Source organism: Poecilia reticulata, linkage group LG14 (assembly GCF_000633615.1).
Source record: "Poecilia reticulata strain Guanapo linkage group LG14, Guppy_female_1.0+MT, whole genome shotgun sequence".
NCBI classification, from domain to species: Eukaryota; Metazoa; Chordata; class Actinopteri; order Cyprinodontiformes; family Poeciliidae; genus Poecilia; species Poecilia reticulata.
The window spans coordinates 7,071,419-7,092,723 of NC_024344.1; the positions used below are offsets into that span (position 1 = coordinate 7,071,419).

General features: G+C 37.3%; 1 protein-coding gene across 3 annotated transcripts in view; it reads left to right on the forward strand.

Moving 5' to 3' along the window:
• cadm2a (cell adhesion molecule 2a) overlaps positions 1–21,305 on the forward strand; it is a 224,648-nt gene that overhangs the window by 136,421 nt on the left and 66,922 nt on the right. For 2 of the 3 annotated variants that reach the window (XM_008427171.2, XM_017308609.1), the window contains one exon: positions 10,077–10,103. The exons of the other annotated variant lie outside the window; for it this stretch is intronic. In XM_008427171.2, coding sequence (XP_008425393.1) covers positions 10,077–10,103 — 27 coding nt within the window. Of the gene's footprint in view, positions 1–10,076; positions 10,104–21,305 lie in introns of those variants that run through there. 3 annotated transcript variants of the gene reach the window in all.

Consider the following 21,305-nt stretch of genomic DNA (forward strand, 5'->3'; position numbering starts at 1 on the left):
TAATATATAAATATATTAAGCCTTTACAATCAGATTATGGAGTCAGAGCATCATAATGCATTTTTTACAGTCACACCACAGATGTACCTTGGTCACTGTGCAGGACATTTGAAACCAAATACTGTTATATTTGAGACAACAATCTGAGATGATATGAGGTTTGTGAAATTATACAGGCAGATGGAGCCATTTAAAGATGGGTTATTCACGGACAGGATGTGACATTTAAATGATGGCTTTGGATTTGAATACTTACTGAGATCAGATAAAGTTTTTCCAGTGTTTTATTATCTGACCTTATTAAGCCTATATCCTGTACGGCTTTAGCGTATTAGGTGATGAAGTTAAAATGAAGGCACAATTCATTAACATACAGGGTAAATTATTTTTCCGCAAACAGCGACACACTGAAGTTTTATCTAATTCACAACACTTTTGCCGAGGGATATTTGCTTCTTGAACTGCAGACAAACAAATTGTCTTTTTTTCTGCACTGATAAATTACCAGTATTTAAATTAAGTGTTTTTAGGGGGCATTTAAGGGAAAACAAAACAGGACAACATTTTATGAATATGACAGAATGCCATAATGGACAAAAAAGCACAAATGATTTTTACTCTGACAGGATAGCTACAACTTTGTACTGTACATATTTTTCCACACTATAAGTGTTTGAGTCACTCCATGTGCTCCTCCCAAAGTCCACAAACATGCATGTTAGCATTTTTGCAATCTCTAAATGGCCTCTTGGTGTAAGCGTGCGTGCGTGCGTGCGTGCGTGCGTGCGTGCGTGCGTGCGTGCGTGCGTGCGTGCGTGCGTGCGTGCGTGCGCATGTGTCCTGTGTTGCCTTGTGATGAATGGTCGACATGTCCTGCATGTAGCCTGCCTCTTGCCAGTTCACTGGTGGGGATGAGGACTCACCTGGCTACTGTGTGTTTGGTGAAAGGTCAAATCTGACATGCAAGAGTCCAAACTGGTCAATCACCACTGCACTTGATGAGCAGTTTTGCACTGACATGTCATTAAAACTATTTGCTTTGCAAAAGAGATGCTGTGATGGAGAATATGCTGGGCACAAATGATGTACAAAACAAAGCCGTTTGTGGTGCACCACATGTCTGGGGCCTCATGCGTAAAAGGATGTATAAAGCCGTGTGCACGCACGTGTTTGCACACCTTTCCTTTAAAAATCCCAATTTACGGGAAATAGAGCGCAGCTGCTGGTCCGCCCTGTCGCCGCCCATAAATACATAAATTAGTATAAATACCCGGAAGTCTGCCACCACGTGAAGCAATAACCATGGCAACGTCTTTGTTTGTAGCAGTATAAGTATTTATAATAATAGTAATAATTACATATTTTATTTAAAAGGTGCTTTCAGGGAACATGAGGTCACCTCACAAAAATAAAAATGATACATTTTAAAGAAAAAAAAAAAAGGCAAATGCCTATTTGAACAGCAACGCGTTCAGATGGGTTTTAAAGACAGACAGCATGTCAGAGAGTCCTTTGAGTGGGAATGTGGACGTTTATTCTAAATAGTGGAATCATGTGCATAAGTTGTACATTTACAGAACAATATTTTCTGTCCATAAAGGCACATTCACAAAGCGGGCGGCTCGAATGAAGGATGCCTGTAGTTGCATCAATACCATTAACGCACTCTTTAAGTTTTGCTCAGAGCTCCAGGATGATCAGTCTGAGCAATCTAAACACTAATAAACCATCATTAATATTTTCTAGCACAGTGTTTCTCAACCTTTTTTGGCCCAGTGCCCCCCCTAGCCTTTATCCAGGTCACTCACCGCCCCCCACCAAAGAATTTATAGGCTACTTTGCACTGACTATTATTTTATTATGAATATTACTGTCACTATTGTAGATGTTTGGATTTTTATGCTTGTTTCTGAATTTATCATCAAAAATAATTTAGCAGAGAACAAAAAAGTCATGGGAATAGAAATTATTTTCACAGGCGTCTACGAAAAATGCAATGAACATTCAAGTTAAAATTGGTAGGCCTTGCAGCAGCCAATCAGTGGAAAAATAATCTTATTCTGTGTCATTTTTTAGTTGTTAAATCTTGCACAAAATGACCAGATAAAAGATGTACAACATGCCAGTTTAAACTTTGAACTATTTGCAAAACGACTGAGCTCTGCAACATTAAAACATGGATAGAACTGTAACTACATTAATCATAGCTCTTCTTCTCTTCAGTGTTTGTCAGTTTCTGGTGGTGCAGCTCTGTGCTGCCTTCAGGAGAATGGGACATCAGAGCATCATCCATAAAGCTTCACCCACGTGGAATTTATTGTGCAAACCAGAGCTTTCAGTGGAAAAACTAAAGTTCCAGGTCCTTTTAATGCCATACAAATATGAGACAGAAACATGGATTATATCTTTATATAGACCTGTGTATTGATTATAGATTAATAGTTTTACTGGACAAAATTACAAGCGAAAACTGAGGAAATGTATTATTTACATTCTAGTGAGGTTTTCACTTCCTTTTATTTTTATTTTATTTATTTTGTGGGTGTGTTATATTATTGTCTGAGGGTAAATGCGGTTCAATTTTATCGTTTATGTTTACACAATGAAATATTAAAATCATGAATTCAACTCCAAGCTTGTCATCTATAGCTCTGGCTAATTTATTTAAATTTAACTTTCTTCCTCAGTCCAATGCTTCACTTGAAGTTCTGCACACTTAATTCTGCACACTCTTAATTAAATGTGTCTTAACACATACACACATTTACTGTCTGCCATTATAAAATGTTTGCATAAATGAGCATAAATGAGGTGTAAGCAATAAAATAGATGGTGAGCAACACTATATTGCCCACATGAACATTAATTAATTTGTTAAGTTTCTACTATTGACCTTATAGCTTGGTCTAGCATGTTGCATTGTCATATGCCTATAAAAATGCTTATTAAACTCTTGAAATCTAAAATCAATTACATGTGTTTTCAAAAATTTGAATTGAAAACATATGTTTAATGTCTCGGGACATTAAACATACATTCCTCTAAGCATTCTGTTTTAACTAACAGTGGCCTGACTATTTAAAAAGATATATTTAACCACTCCAACCAGGTGACAAGATAAGTTGAGGTTTCTCTGCTCTGCATGCAGCACAGTGGCAGCTGATTTTGATTCAGTATGGATGTGCGACATTAGGTACTTTAGGTATTCATTTGTGAATAAAACCAATTCTGTGATGGGCTGCCCTTGTACTGTGCACAGGCTGTATATATGTGTGCTGTGTGCATCTGAATGAGCAAGAATGGGTGTATTTTTACAAAATTGCGAACTCTTGTTTTTTTGTGTGGCTGTGCATGTAGTGACCTTTCTTAAGGAACAGCTGCAAAGTCAAGTGACAGAAGAGCTGGAAAAGGAAATGTCTTGACATTAAAATTTCCAGGTCACTGTCACTGAACCTCCACCCCTAATATACTAACTCCAGATTGTGTCCATGGTAAAACATCTTTTTTTGCAAGGGACATTACCATTTTGCTTCCAGTTTTAGGATCAAAGACCAACAGAGGAACTCATATGAACTCAAATGATATATCATGTTTTTTTTTTCTCTAGTTGGTGATTTAGAACTGGCCAAGCTTTAATCACTTTCCTCTTAGTCACAGTAAGCTTAAATGGACAAATGATGATATGCAATTAGTAGAAGACTAAATACTGTATACAGAATGCTATGAGTTTTATTATAAATAGAAACAATTTGGTTGAAATAGTTTCTCAAAAAAATTCTGTTTTTATTTAAACATTTTAAATATACAGTGTAAAAAAAATCTTTACGTAACATACATAAAAAATACACATAGTAGCAGTTTTCAATGTTGCATAGTTTTCATAGATATAAAGCCAGATGTTAAGAAGAAGGTTCCTTGTCTTTTTATTCTGTATTCGTAAACATCTGGTTTCAGCTGTATTTGGTGACAGTAATCATAGCTATAATCACCAGTACTGTCTTGTTGTCCCAGGTGTCTCCATTGTGTAGGTATGCTGTTTCAGAACATCAAATAAATTTGAACACAAGACAAACATAGCCCGAGTAAATAAAATAAAATAATTTATGGGATGAGATTATTATTTTAAAGGTAAATAACTGCCCAAACAAAGCTGGATATATGGAAACTAAATTATTACTCTCTACGTAACATTTTTATGACCCCATGATGAACTTTTTTTTGGCTGTTTAACCTTGCTCAGACCTAATTCCTGCCACACCCACAAAATCAAACACAACTTTAACCGAACCTGCCTGACAACAATAATCAGGTGAAAAGATCTCAAAATGGAACACATCATGAACTGATCAAAAAAAGTTCAAATACATGAAAATCAATGGGATTCATCAGTTTGGAAAATATTATAAAGCCTTTTTCGTCACCAGAGAACCAATGTGAGACCCACTAATCCACAAATAGAGAGAACATGGAACACTGGTAAGCCTTCCCACAAATGGCCAGTCCACCAAAATTAAATCAAGAACATATGAACCACTCACAGAAGAACTGGGAACATAGTTCTGTGTTTATGATTTAATTATGGGAAAGAGATTAGGCAAATATACCATCTATCATCCCTGAGGACATATTCTGTGGACTGAGACAGAAGGGGGCATTTAGCCACCTAATCAACAACGTACATTGCTGTATGTCTGGAGGTGAACCACATCCCATTCCCTCAGCTAAATTCATGCAGAGGATATCAACCTCTGTTATATGCAAACTGTAGAATCCTTGGAATATGGAGTCAGTCTGGATACAGTACTTGCTCATCTATTTGGTACAGCTAAAGAGCAAAATTGTCTAAATCCGCTCACATGTTACAATAGCATTTGTTTGTCTTTCTAGCCTGAGAAAACGAGCGTTAAACTCTCCCTGTGGATACCATTACCTTGTGGTTGTGTGCTTGTGTCCACATGTTTGCATCGAGCTCAGTATATGGAAGCAGATGATTCTGCTACAGACAGGTTATTTATGTGTAATCATGTTAAGGAGGCGAAATCAAATATGCTAGATTAAACGACAAAACAAACAGATGTGTGTCTTCCTGTAATGTGAGTAAACAAGGGTGTGTCAGACTGATCCAATAAAGCAGGCAATATGGTGGCAATAAGCCGAGTTAAGTAAGTTTGATTCCATCTATTAACACTGTTTACCGCCTCCTTTATTATCCAGAGATTAATTGCGGCCCTTAGCAAAAGCTTGGCTAAACAAAATAAGAATGCATTTGCTGCTAAATCAAATCCAAATTTAATATATGACCTTTTTTTGATTAAATGAATCTGAGGAGTATATTGTTGTTGTTTTTCACGGTCATGCTTGTCTGCAAATCGAAAGAGTCACAAATGCATAGACCTCGCTATTAACATGTCATGGGATATATATCCTTTAAATGTGTATGTGTGAATTGATGTCCAGCTAAGTCAAGGTGACAGGAAGTATGCTGAGGTTTTACAGCAATCTGCTCACCGGTAGCATATTGGTCCAATTCCAAGGGCCCAAAGAACTTCAGACATACGGAAAAAACAGCTGCTGCTGTACTAAAGATAAGCTAAACTCTCCATCATGTCATGTGACAGCTCAGAGAGGCACGCTGCACACATCGATCTCCATAGGCTTTTCTCTGCCTGTCAGACTCTAAATATATCTGCCTCTGCAAGAGAAAGTAGCCTGAGGGCATTGAAAACGCAGAAGGGGAGAGTGAGATTTAGATAAGGAAACAGTTAATAAGGAGGTAGAGTGAATATGAAAAGGGAGGAGAGACAAACTCCTGAGTGAGCACAAGTTGAAGAGAAGGGGTGGGGGGGCAAGAACAGAACGGGGTGAAGAAGGACGAAAACAGGAAGGATGTTGCAATAGAACACACGTTCTCCCAGGAGACTCCTACCTTAAGGGAGTGCTGTGATCACGGCTGTGTTTGTGTGTCTGCGTGTGTGTGTGCGTGCGTGGGGGCCACAGTAGGTGGCTTCTGTATGAACTATCACACAGTTTATTTATGACGGCTCCCTGCTGATGGTTAGAGATGGGGAAGAACCTGCTTGCAACTCGGTGCTTCTCTGTTTCAGCGCCGTCTTTTCATCCTCTCAGGTAAAATGCGGCTGTTTACACATAGCTTGGATCAATAGCTCTGAGACAGATTCAGGCAATTCTTGAAGAAGTGGTTAAGCACATCATTGTCATTGCAAATATTTATCAAGCCAAAACATATAAAATAGTTTAAAAAAGGGTCCAGCTATTATTCATTGCAAGGAGAGGCTCCACAATCTGTATTAAGAAAACAACAGAACACAAGTTTCTCTATATAAAACAATGATGAAAGTTAAATAATTGGAAATTCAAAATTAAAAACCAGCTGAAATCAGATGGCAGTAAAATCTGAATATTTGATAGAGCTAGCTTTGAAGCATATTACATCGGTTTGAAATCTTATTTACATTTGGATGTTACCAACCAATGGAAAAATAGACAATATCTTAACATGTGGCCCTCATTATTCACTTCAGTTCTTTATTGTAATTGTCATAAATATATAACATTTTATTCAAAGCACTCATACACTACAAAGATGTAATATTTTACATCAGTGTTTTTCTTATCTAGTTGAAAACACGTGATAGTTCAGACTGAACTAAATTATAACTTAATTTGTATATAGGATATACATGGCTAAGCAGAAAACAGTGCACCGAGTACGATTTCAGTATTTTCAGTAGCGTTAGCAACACTGAAGGGCTTACTTATACTATAATGGCCAGCAATGGTGGCTCGCGAAGTCCACAGACATACATTTCCTGTGTTTAGTTTGGAACTCATACCAGAAGCAAATCGCACAGAATTTGTTCGCAAGCTGGCCGAGACCATCTCAAAAAGTGGGTCTTAGTCAAAGTGGGTCTTAGTCTGGCTCACGGCAGGATCCACTTGAGTCTATTGACACTTGCACAAAACTCCAGACCAACTGGGGAAACGAACTCCGGTCCATTTAAAGTGGACCAAATGTGTCGGGTGTCGACACACCCTTACACAACAATTTGAGAGCATTTCTCAAGAAAGACCTCACTTTTGGCATTTTAATATTATGAGATATCATTGCACAATATACACACATACACCTGAAATTCTAAAACTTCTCAGTAAAGACGTACATATCTCAATATCTGTTGGCTGTAGTAGAGAGGCACTTCTGATCGTATTTGTGCTCTCTTTTGTCTCTCCGGAGAACTGGACATTGTGTAATCAATCAGAAATGCTCTGCTTATTGCAATTTAAAATGGGGGAAGAAGAGAGCTGAATAAAAAGTGTTTTATGCAATTTCAGCTTGACTTACAGAACTGTTGTGTTGGTTGCCTAGAAACTGTAATACTCCAAGATAGGCCACATGTGCAGAGACTCTAGAGGATAAGTCAGATAAGAAGGCCAGTATATATATATTTTTTTCACTTTTCATTGCTGTTTGTCTTCTGTCTCCCTCCTTACAGTGCTTTATATATTCAGCTGTTATGAGAAAACAGTGGCAAAAAAAAATCTATAAATTTGTTCCATCTTTTGTCTCTGTGGTTTAGAGATCATAGAGGCACTGTTGTGCCATGGAGCTCACACCTTGACAACTAGGATGAAAGGCAGCTATAGGCTGAGGTCAGACAGGCTGAGGGAATGTTTCACAAAGCCATCAGTCTCGTGTAGAAAGCATTACTGGCAGAAATGTGACATCCACTGCCCTTTTTCTCTGTTGGGCTCTCTCCTTCTGAACCGGTGACATAACGGCAAGCTGTGAAAATATCAGTGGAAATCTCCAAAGTACATTTGTTTTCTGTATGCGAGCGAAAACCAATACACCTTTCTTTTGCAGATAAATCTGATTGTCTTTGCTGTGATTCTCAATCTTCTGCCCCCCATTATGTATCACCAGAGACGCCATAGACCAACATTCATGCAAATTACATTTAATATTCCCTACAAATTGCAAGGAAAAAAAAGTCTTCATCTCATTCTCAATCTCATTCAAGAAGTGATACAGTACTAACAAAATATAATCATCCCCATCTGGCACTAGAAATTGGCTATTAGGACTTAATCGTACTCACATATAAACAAAGGCATATCTACATATGAGAGAGTCAAAGTGGTCGGCTTCTGCTTCGAGCTGCCAGCAGCTTGAAGCTCTTGTATTCAGTACTAGTTTTTACTTACTTTTCTCACAACAAACTTGATGCAATAAATTAGTTGTTTTACAGGAGAACTGTTTAGAAATTAGTAATCAAAAGAAAGGAAGAAAGAAAGAAGTAATCTAAATAAACTTCAACGTGGCACCTGCCATGAGCTTCTTCTTGTTCTTTCAGCTTTTTCTGTTCTTCAGCTGCTGTCTTTTAGAGCTGTACATGTTTTCAGGCTCACTGGAGGATTTCCAATAGATCCATCAATTTGGCAAAGCAGTGTGTGTGAAGCATAAGAGTCGTTCTCCGGGGATGTACTTGCAAATGCAGAGGCACACATATGCACACCAGTGGACAATCTATGACTTTTGTTTGGTTTACCCTCTCTGGTTTAACTGGCAGGGTGTCTCAGAAGTGATTCTTTGGTGCTGCAGTTGCTTTTGTTTTTTTTGTTTTTTTTTAACATGGCCTTGTTGGCTCATATAATTTTTTTCCACTAAGCTGCTTATACAATACTCCCACATTGTGGCATGTTTTCTCTCTGTTCTTCATACTGATTACAGTGTTTTCTTTTGCACTATAATACCGCGGTGTTTCAGTTTACGTGTAAACTACGGTGTGTATTTGTATCCAACCCCATTTACTCGGATACCCCTTATAAAATCTTGTGTCACCAGTTTCATTCAGAAGCTGTGTGGTCACTTACTGATGTATGATCACAACTATGTGCAATTCAGTCTCGGTTAACGCTGTATGGTCAAGAATCACACAAGATGGAGTTAAGTTGGTAAAGAACAGCATGACTGGTAAATGGCTTCCATTTGTGCTTTGCAGCACAATCTGTCATCCATACATACACACATTCACACACTAATGGGGATAACCTACAATGTAGACACGGCTGCTCTGGGGCATACTGACATATGGAGGGCTGCCGTGCAGTTTGTGCCGCTGGGCCCCCTCACCACCAGCAGCAGCCAAGGCCGGTGAAGCAACTCACACAGGAGTGGGGGATCGAACTGACAACCCACCTGTTGCAAAATAAACTCTTACCTCATGAACCTCTGTCACCACACTCGGAAGTTCTGACCTTGTTCCTGCAACAAATTGGTGGCAAGGCTTGAACAATGTTGTATACAAATGCAATTATGTATATGTACTGCATATACTTGAGACATTTCATAAGAAAGAATTGGTAAGATGTCTCTCTCTCTTTGTGTGGAATGGCTGTAGAGAAATGTATGTGCATCTTAAGATTTCCAGCTGTGATTAGAGTGAGAGTTGGTATATTGCGTATCGTCTCATGGGGCTGCACACAAATACACTTGTTTAATGTTTTATTTCAAAGAAAACATTACAACTACTTTTATTTTCCTTAAGATTCCAATTATGTTCTACTTTCTGCTGCTCTTTGCATATAATCCCCCCCCCAAAAAAAAAATGTGTATATCCACAGAACCAATCTGTGGCCTGTGGATTGAATAAGAAAAGAAGCACAGCTCTTGCTAATAAGCATGAATGATTCTATTTGCATGTATCCTTACAGACTTTGAAACTTATCTGAAGGCAACAAGGTTCCTTTCCCAATCCACATGATGTGACACCACTAATTAAAAGGTGTCACACTATAAAGTTTCAATTTGCAGATGAGCTAATTCAGGATGTTCTCTTTAAGGGTTGAGTAATCCAATGATTTTCACACTTTTAACTAGCGTTCGAGATCAACATAGAGTTGCTTCTAAATATGTGTAACAGATACCCACACTCTGCTCTCCCTACACTTATCTAATCTGTTGCTCTGTCTTCTGTCTTTTTCTTTCCCTTTTTTCTGACTTCTGCCTCTCTTGCTGTTCATCCATCCCCTCGTCTCCTACTTGGGGAATGCAGTGATGGCTTCAAAAGGCAAAGTTCGAGGTGAGTCGTGACTGCTGCTCAAATCCTCTGCTGTTGATTTTTTTTTTCTTTAGAAAAAATAAACTTATATCTTCTAAAGCGACTCTGGCAGGGCCCGGGGGGTTTTAATTGTCAATTTGGGACTCACAAAATGATCATTAGTTTTAAGATTAAATTTGTTTTGCCTGGCAGAGTTTCTGAGTGTAACTTGTTTTTTTTTTATTTTTCAACTGAATCTCTGTTGAATCAGAATCTGTTTAATTAAAACACTGGTAATAATTTATCAGAAATCCAACTCCGATTTTCCCATTAAGCCGTTGTTGATCTCATATAACTTTACCCTGATACTATATGGGAAGAGACAAATATCCACAATGCAAATCCTCTTAATTAGTGCTAATAGTGATTGAACATCTTTCATAGAAATGTTACAACTATATATCCCTTATATCAAATAGATACGCCGTGATCTTTTTTCCAGCATGTGGAATTGACTTTTATTTTAATAAGCATTGTCTGATTTTTAATTTTTTTTTTGTACAAATATAACTAAAAATATTTTTGAAAAAAGGTATTCAACCTTAGGAATATGTACTGCTGTGAAAAGATTGATGTTCTTTCAAACTGAATATGCTGGCTTAACACAAATGTACCACAGAGAGCAATAAAAAGAACAAGATGCCCAGCATCATATCGTTCCCACAGAGTCCTGATCTCAAGATTGTAGAGCCAGACTGTGGTTATATTCATACATGGAGTGGACTGTCACTGAAGAGCAAAGAATTAAAAAATAAGTATCGTCATTTTTTTATGTAATCCAATGAGAATTTGTGTTGTAGAATCTGAACCTCAATCAGGTTATATAATTTCTTGTACTTTCTTTGATTAGGGACAAAATCCTTGCCAGTTTTAATAATCGCCATAATGACATTTTCGATCCTTGGTATTATGGTTGTAAAATGAAATGACGCTTTAAGCCCTTTTCAGTTTCTACACAAATAGAAAGTCCCTGATTTTTGACAGCAACATCTCACATGCATTGAGAAGGTGGGCATTGTAAAGCAGTGATCTTTGAATCAGCAAAGACTGCCAAATGAAACATGTAGCTGTAGTTTGGCGTTTATAACTAGACAGGTTTCTATGTTTTGTTTTTTTTCACTGAATATTCAAGGAAACAGTATGATTAGTCCAGCAGATAGCGCTAAGAAAGTTAACGTATATGCAGATGTTTGTTCTTTTTAATAGTACCAGCCTGTGCACCTTTGTTTTGTTGTAGCTGTGAGTCTCCTCAAACATGAGGCTTCACGTCTGAAGCAGATGCCAGAATAGCCTCACTGAAGTGTGTTTAATTTTTTTTCATTTTTCATAAATTCATGGTTTTTCTGCTACCCAGTTTTGTTGTTCATGTTTTAAGGGATTTATTTCTCCAGCTGGTGCTGCCTTTCAGGTTGGAATTACAAGAATTTCAATTCAAAGTTTTCCTCTTAAAAATGTAGAAGTTGTGGTAAAATTTGGATTATTCGTTATTCCCAAATGTAGGCGCCTCCTTCCATTACAATTTCTTTTCATCCTACTTCCCCCGTGTCCTCATCAGTAGCTATCGTAGTTAAAACATGAACGTCATTTTCCTCTCACCACGTCACTACACAGTCTTCACATTTTCCTGCTGTGTCTGAATGTTTAATTCATTCAAGCTCTCTCTCAAGCCATCAACATCCAGCTGAATGTGTTGCACTGTAATATCTCATTCACTGTTGAGTCCCTTAACTCTTTAAAGGCAACCCTTACCACATGAGATGACTCCACAGAGATTCTTCTAATCTTTTAATAGAATATCAGAGAGTTAAAACAAAGCCCAAATCTGTTGTATCTCTTTCTAGTATACAGTGATGAAGATAGTTAGAACCAGAGATAGTTAGAACCTTCTGGTTCTCAATCAGAACCAGGTTGGAACAGGCAGAGGAAGACAGGAGCACATGATCATAAATGCACACAGGAGCTGATGAATCGTGTTTGAAAACAATGGAGATAATCAGAGGACTAGGCAGAGCAGTAAAACCTGGTATGATATGCAAGGAGCACCAAAATAACACTGGGTAGGGTACAATATACAAAATGCAAAGCAGCTTTATTAATTTCATACACCATTACAAAAGAAAGCAAGGCAGCAACATCCTTGCTTATCACAAATAAACCCATATTCAACAGGCTGCTTTAAAATAAATGCTGTGCAGTCCAGTATTTATAATCCTGTTGGGGACTGCTTGTGCTCCATTTTACATATTTTAACATATTTGGATCAACTGCCTTGATATATGTTCCAGCCTGCTAATTCTGTGCATATTTAATTCAATTATTGTGAAGCAGGAAATGTCTAAACGATGCATTACTGTTGGTACTACGGAGCAAGTTTGAGCAAAATGTATTCATATTAATGAGCCAATGGGTTCTGTTCCTGCAATGATGGAGGGATTGAATTCAATTAGTTTAGAGGGAAGAACTGTGAGTGAACTGGATTACTCTAAACTAAACATGCATTCTTCCTCTGTGAATACACTAAAAGAGAGTGCTTGCAATGCTTTTTCACTATTAGAATGACTTCACAGTTATATAAACACAAAAAACGGAATACATTGAAATAACCTTGGCTGTTTTATTCTACATGGAGTAACAAGTCTTGTGATTGTGAAACATTCACTCATTAAAAAAAAAAATAAAACAAATTCACATACTAAATTTTTACCAGAACTTGATTCTTCTGAAGTCAAAATCATATATCATTTCCTCTTATCAGATGGCGCAGTGTGTGCAGCCCACAACGCAGTTGGTAGAGCTGTTGTCTTGCAGCAAGAAGGTTCTGGGTTCGATTCCCGGCCTGGGGTCTTTCTGCATGTCTTTCTGCAGCTTGCATGTTCTCCCTGTGCATGCGTGGGTTTTCTCCGGGTATTCCGGTTTCCTCCCACAGTCCAAAAACATGACTGTTAGGTTAATTGGCCTCTCCAAATTGCCCCTAGGTGTGAGTGTGTGTGTGCATGGTTGTTTGCCCTGTGTGTCTCTGTGTTTCCCTGCGACAGACTGGCGACCTCGCCCGAAACGTTAGCTGGAGATGGGCACCAGCAACCCTCCCGACCCCACTAAGGGACAAGGGTGCAAGAAAATGGATGGATGGATCAGATGGATGATTATTATATCCCCACTAATTGCTATTTGTCAGGTCATGGATCTATTAGATACGACATGTGCATGGTGAGTTCACATAGTCCCAACAAAGAGCCAGAATAAAGTACAAAGTATCTGATTGATATCTATTTTGATACAATTTTTTTTTTTATTTGTCCTCCAATTATTCTCTCCATGATAGACATCAACCAAGAAGGTGTAAATAAAATATACCTTACCTACAAAATTAACTGGACTGGTCAGTGTGGAGAGATGCATTTACCAGGATAAATGTTCCTCTATCCTAGAATTTTTCAACATTTTTCTTATGTTGTTATGTTCTAGATATTTACTAGCTGCAACCTTTGAGCTGTGGCTGAATAGACACCAGTCACTCACTGTGCACCTTTGTGAGAAATAGAAAATTGCAGCAATCATGAAATCACTGTCTCCTTCCTCTGCTTTTTGTGTGGCTAAGGTTAAGCCACACATGCAGTTTAGCTCATTTAGCAGAACAAGACTTTTTATAAAACAATCTGTAATGTGCAGAGATGGCTTTATTTGAGTTTCGGAATCTATATTATATGTGAAACAGCTTGTAATGGGTTTTTTAGTCCTGCATTTTATTTCTGTCTGGAGCTATATCAGATGTTTGCTGTGCTAGATTCACTAAAACACTGCTGATAAAGTGCTGGAAGGTTTCTGGGAAGAAAGTAGCCTGATGTACCTTTTATTAGATATTCTGTGGAAGAGCAAGATGTTTGATACGTTGTATCTGTTCTTGCATACAGCAAATATCTCAGTCTTCATATCACAGATACAATGTTAAAAAAAAAAACGAGATTCCCCATCAAGAGAGTGTCCATTTTTTTTGTTATCTAAATAAAAAGAGACCGAAATAGATGGATTAGCTGAAGACTGTATCAGACATGTTCTTGGAAGATCATACATTTTGACTTCTGCTTAGACCAAGATTATTATCTTCTTTTGGACCTGCCGTGATAACTTCTGCAGCATTTTTTTTCCTTCTCATCCTCTCTTTTCAAATTTTAGCTTGATTAATATGAGAGTTAACATATGTAACTTGCTCTTTGTTGTTTGCTGGATTTATATCCCCTTATACAGTTTGTACCCTGGACTAGTGTGACAGAAGTTATTGGCAATGATGACCTCAAAAGTGTAAGAGACATTTGAATACAAGTTTTAATTCAGGAAATTGTGTGTAGTTATATTTCATTTACAGAATGAAGGTTAGGTTGTATTTATTTTTAGCATAAGAATAAAATACAGTCACAGCAAAAAGAAAGTATACATTTTGAGGGTTTTGAGGGTGAGTTTTTTTTGTTTTGTTTTTTTATATACTTTTTCATTTCCATATTTTCTGTCATTCAGAGTGCAGATTGTTGTTTCCTTTATTTATTTATCTTTAGAGTACAAAAACAACTTATTTTGTCTCTTCCTTTTGTGCCTTTATTGTCTTGGCGTACTCTGCGCTGTTTTTCTTCTTCAAGCACTGGAGCAAGTTTTTGTTGTTTCTAACTTTTCGTGATAACAGTGATCTTGCATATTTTGTTCCATACCTTTTTGGCAGCGTTTCTTCTTATATTGAAATCTGATCCATTTTACAAAGTGTCTTCAGGGGGACAAGTCCTTGCTCTAAACTACACTAGATCCATTCAGCTAAAGTCAGTTAACCTACTTTCTCAGGTAACTTGTAAATGCCAAATTAAAAATTGGCATTTCCTGCCACCGTTGAAAGGATGGCAGGAAGGATTTTTCTGTGCTGATGTGTCTTACAGCCGATCTGAAGACACTCTGTTGTCTTAATGTCATAAAAACATATGTTCAAGGTTAATCATTGTGTTCCTTATTTGATGAAACATCCATCTTTGCATAATCAGCCCTAGAGGCTTCTGGACAGTGTCCAGTATACTTTATTAGCATATTCATCTTTCTTAAGTCTCCATCACTGCTACGCTTTCTTCTATAATGGATACAACGTTAGGCATATTTCGGTTTCTCCTGAAATCTACAGCCATTCCATTTGCTTCGTCTACAAGGTGAGATGCAACACCATCTGCCATGTCGCAAAGACATTCACCAGCTCTTTACACTCTCTTTTCTACTCTGCTAACCTTGCAACTGCGTAATCATTTAATTAATTCTGTAAATGGCATGTGTGCCAATTGTACTGGAAGTCTTGAAGTAAGAATCTACATAAATACATCTGTCAATGTCTGAATGTGGTTGAGCAATTCTTATGGATTTTTCAAATATTCTAAACAAACCCTACTTTTCTTTGTTGAGGTTTTTCTTCATCAAGGTTGAATTATATAATGCAAAAATAACTTTAAAAATTTTACCCTCATTAATATCCTTGAAACAGCATATATAGTCTGTAATAGAAGTGTGTATTTTAAATAACAAAAACCAAGAGTTTAACTACTTTTTATTTTCAAACTTCTGCAACAGTCCAATGACTTTATTAACATTTGCAAGTTTATGCAAGCAGAATGTTTTTTTAACATCCTCCAAAATAATGTGTGATAAAGGAATATATTTCCATTTCAAATGACAATCTACACTCCTATCTCTTGCAGTCATCGCCAAGTTACTCGTGGTTTCTCAAATCATTTATTCAGATGTCTTCATCTTTTATTAGGCTGATCTAAGCTCAGCTTTGAAAGGATATCTACATTGTCAACCGTTACGTCGTGAACCCTGTCTCTGAATCACCATAGAAAAGAACTGCAGTAAAGTCAGTTTGACATGAGCCAAATGATTAAAGCTGTTTTTAAAACTAGCATTTTCTGCCCACTGAATCTTGCAGCAGACTCACCCCTGGGGCAAAGAGCATTTCCCCAGATCCCTCTCAAATGAACAGTATCTGTCAACACATCAGGACACATTAGAAAATCACAAAGTATCATGTTGATGTGGGGAGTTTGGGAGTTTGTGGTGGCAGCGGTGATTAGTCTGATTTCCCTCATGAATGTAACCTTTGCCTGCGATCATCAAGCTCTCATTCCATATGAAAGCTTTAAAAATGAATCCCTTCGTGTGACTTTTAAAAATATATCTACTGTATATAAAAATCGAGTCAAACACATTTCCCTCTGGATCAGTGTGAGAAAAACACATACCATAAGCATAGATCCTTTTTCATAGCTTTTGTGACATTTAATTTGTACCTCTTACCAAACCAACAAGCATCTATCTATCAGAAGTCTATTTATATAATTTTGAATACATGTTTCAAAATGTTTGAGTTTCATTTTACCTACTTGCAAATGGCTGGTGGATTTTCCATGTCCACAAACTGGAATTGCCTTCTTTATTCTTTTTGTTCCTGCTTTGATTTCATTTTCCTCCAACTATGCTCCTATCTTCACCTAACTTGCCTTTTCTTTCAGCTTCTTCTGCTCACTTTTTTTTTCTCCAGAAAGCCCTGTATGAAGTATTAATGAAGGCCAGGTTTACCTCTGTAATAAAACCGAGATGTCTGACCTTGGCTTTGAAAAGATAGTGAGATCCCTTGCCATTTTGGGCTGAGAAAGCTTGAACTCAGGCTGCTAACATGCAGAGAAGTGATAGAGCTTTATATCGCTGGCTCTTATATAAATGTGGCTGAATCAAGGGCAAGAATACTGGGCAACTTACATGTATCAGGGAGTGTGTCTGGTCACCAATTTGAAATTAGTTTGTGGGCTTTTATGAAACCTGACGTATAGAAGTGGGTTAAGGAAAGATTATTGGGCAAAAGTTAGAAAAGGTTAAAATAATTTAGTTTGTAATGGCAAAGAGAAACTGTTGTGTGGTTCTTGGTTGTCATACCTAGATCTCACCAAGTGTTTATTACATTAACACCTTCACATGCTGCAAAACAAATAATTTCAAAAATAAAAAAGCATTGCCAATATAAAAAAAAGATGTTAATTCTCAACAAGAAGCCCTATTTTTTTTTTTTTTTTAAGAAAAGTGCTAACAGCATTGAAACTAGGTAATATTTTTCTTACCTGATTCCAACGGCTGATTCGGACGCCAGGTTTGTGATGGCGGCACCAACAGCTGCCTGGCCTAATTACCGTATGTAAATGACAACAGCGCTGCCATAGCCAGCCTCTCAGGTGATGGATAATTATTTTCATATCTCCAGATCAGATGCAACTGTCCTGAGGTGGTTGTTCGCCAGCACTTCATACAAATCTAGCTCCGCCCTCAGCAGGGGTTGCATTCAATTTACTCACTGTGGGAATCTTATCACTGTCAAAAGAGCAGGTTTGGCTTGGAAACGCATATTTACACGCAAAAACAACTCCTCATACTAATACACAGAGAAATAATATGCAGCTCAAACAGAGGAGAGAGAAAGAAAAAAAACATAAGAACAGATTGAATTTCTTCATCTTTCTTTATAGTATGTATTCATGCACTATGTTGCTGATTGCATGACAATGTTCTTATTATTTAAATTTTTATACTTGGCACCTCTCCATTCCATATTCATATGTAGAAACCACAAACTTGAGAACTGGTTTTGTCTCTGCCATGCTTAATGAAGAATAATTACAGAGCAGATGAAAATAATAACATTGGCGTCTTTAAGTTTCAACACATTGCTTGTGATATTGTTCATATTTTTATTGTGCAACTCAATTAAATTAAATTAAATTAGATATGACTTTTCTATACTCTACTTATAGGTCTGATATGTTATTCTGAGCTATAAACTAAATATAAAATATACTTTCTTGAGAAATCTCTTTTCACTCCATAAGTCAGAAAATAATAAATAGTAAATGTTTTTTACAAACTTCTCTTAAACAGTTTTGTTTTGTTTTGTTTGTTGGTTTTTTTTTTTTTTTTACTTTTATTGAAACATACCAGTAACATACAGAAACCATGAATGCTTTTTCTGAACAGTGCCTGTAACACGGCTACTTAAAAAAAATACAGTAGCCTACCAGGAAATGTTAATGATCACTATTTTCTTCGTTTTTCTGCACACTAGTTATCTTTTTCAGTGTCAGAATTGAACAGCCTCACTCGCACACACACACACACACACACGCACACACACACACACACACACACACACACACACACTTCTTCAGTCTCTCTTTCGTTGTCGCTTTGGTCTCAAGGCAAATTCACTCTTGAGCTTGTTTTGTCCTCTTCACTTCCAGCATTTCAACCTTTTGAAACCCGTTGGTAAAAAACTGTATGTTAGCCACATTGCAGTGTTAGAATCTTGTTAAAAAAAAGTCCAGAAATTACAGTAATTCAGCAAATCATTACTTCACCACATTTGCGTACAACACATAGACCACAGTGCCCCAAACTCTTAGTCCAAGGTAATCAGGGAACTATTAAAGCTGCTGTCACAGTATTCTCTATGTTGCCATACTGCAACATGTTTTGATAAAAATCTATTGGCACTGATCTGAACAAGGGTTGAACAGTAATTAAGAACTCATTATGTCATTCTTATCAATCCAATATCATGACAAATAGCACAGATGACATGTTTTTGTTTTGTTTTGTCAGAAATGTGTCTAAACTTGATAGCATAAACTGTATGACAATCTAAAAATAAGGTTAACCTTAACTTTAGACCGACTTTTTATAAAGAAGTTAACGTAAAGTGCTCTTATTTGACTATAAATTAAGTAATGATGAGCTTCATTACTAAATAAGATATTAATACCTTCAACTGTCACTAAGAAATCCCTTCCAAAATGTGAAATGTTAAATTTCATATCTGACATTACTTTAAAAAATAGATAAATAAATAAAACAGTAAAAAATTTTTTCACACTGATGATTACCTTTTTCTCACTGAAACATGAAATATAATTTCCTAGTGGAAAAAAGGTCATCGCAAAAGCAACACTGTGCACACAACATGTTCCTGAGAAAAAAGAGGGTGTTTGTGTGAAAATTGTCACAGTGGGAGGAAGAGACCCAGAGTCAGGGCAGGGAAAGATGATGCACTTGTCTGATGTGAACTCACTAACAACGTTTTTGTGTTCACGTGTTGAAAAGGAATTAAAAAAAAAAACAACTATTTTTCTAAATGACAGGTTTTTTTGTTTGTTTTTGTTTTTTTAAATACATATTTCTAATTATTTTCAGTATTTGGTTGATATTTGGATGCAGAGATCTGTGAGGTGGCTGTGGAGTTTTTTTTTCCAACTCTCAAGGACTAAATGACAGGATACATGCCTGGTTGATGAATTCGTACCAGCTCTTGAGATGATCAAACTCTTGACCTTGTACTGTCTCTCCAATCACGAGGCCAGCCTCGCTGGCTGACGTGCTGCAAATCAGTCAGTCTGAGAACCTTGCAGCGCCCCAGCTGGGTAGCCACCTGTGAAACCTTATAGACACTAACTGTTCATGGGAAAGCTGTCATGTTCTGTGTAATCCTCTGCATCCCATTCAAGATCCTCTTTCTAAGATGCATTTTTAACAGAGACTTACTTGAAGTCAGTTGCAGCTCTAAGATGGTGCCTAAGGCATGGAGTATTTTGACACATGACTCTTTTTCTCTCTCCAAGTTAATAAAAAAGCAAATATATTGCTTTTTTAAACCTTTGCTATTATATTAAATTCCATTCTCCACTTGCATTACCTTTTTATTTAATGTAGAAATAAATTTTAAATATATTAAAAAGGATCTTAATTTGAAATGGTGCTTCTGCTGAGCTTATTACTTGAATTATTTCTCAGTCCGTTGCTCCAACAAACTTTTGTAAACACTTAACAGAGAAATGCTGATGTGATGAGTTGTTGAAGGTGGAGTCTCGGAAAGAGCAAGAACTTCATAAAGAGACAGAGGCCCAATTTCAAGGGGTTAAATTGCAGTCAAATTTCTTTTAAGTTACGCTTTAAATACATTATTTTTATAACTGAAGATGACATATATAATTGTGCTATAAAATACTAGGTGAGTGGAACACGCAAACTATTTTCCCTTTAAGATTTTGCTATGTATTTTTAAAGGTGCACTATTATATATGTTTTCAGGCACATTATGGTGTTTTATAGCCCAATCAAGTAACTATGTTACTTCCAATTTCACATAATACCTCCGATGTAATACTAGTAAAATTTGCCACAACCTGGGTTATGACAACAATTGGAAATTGAGCTTTGCTTTGCTTTGATAAGCCTTAAATTTCAATTTGCAGTTTTGTTAGTCTACCATCATCAGTCATGCTTGGCCATCCTAAAAGGTGACTCAGCTAATCAAATCTTTGGTCTGCTTCTATCCATTCTGTAATCTGGTATTCCCAGCCATACATCACAGCTCTGCAGCTCAGTTGAGCTCCGGTCCTGGTATAAAGGTCACTAGCTGCAGGCTGTCCGTCTGTCTGCGTGCATCGCTCTCTGTTCTCTGCGTCTTGAATGCCTAAATAAGAAAGGTTAGTAGAAGCAGCTGCTCTTGCCTGAAAGGTCATGAGAGGAAGTTGACAAGATACATCCAGGATAAATCTTGCATTCATATCACTATTATTTGCTCGGTTGTTTGCTCTGCCAAAATGTAGTTGGTGTCTGAATGTGCACAAATTCACGCTCTGTATATCTCTACTGAACAACCTGTGTGATTGTGGCTTAAACCAACAAAAGTGTGAGCGCTTTGCTCCTTTTAGAACTTCATTCAACTCAGCTAAATAAAGCAAAGCTAATTTTATGATATCATTACTTTCTAATGGCATGCAGATGAGAGCCTTGTTGACCCGGCTTAGCCTCGGCTTGTCAGTCAAGGTGGAGGGCAATTAAACTGACCCCTCTCTTGGCGTGAGATAGAGTCCAATTCAGCAAAATAAAGGAGGTAGGATCAAGATAAACTTGAAAGACAGGGGAGCACCAAGAGACAGAGAGAATATGAAAATGAGCGACACAGAAAGTGGAAATGCCACCCTTCAGGGATCAACCAGAGGAGGGAACGAGACAGCAGGAGAAGGGAATAAGAGAGAAGGGAACTGACTGGAATGGATATGAACTGGAAAAGTCAAGGCAGGAAACTTAAAGTAGGAGAAAGAGTGGAGTTGAAGTGAG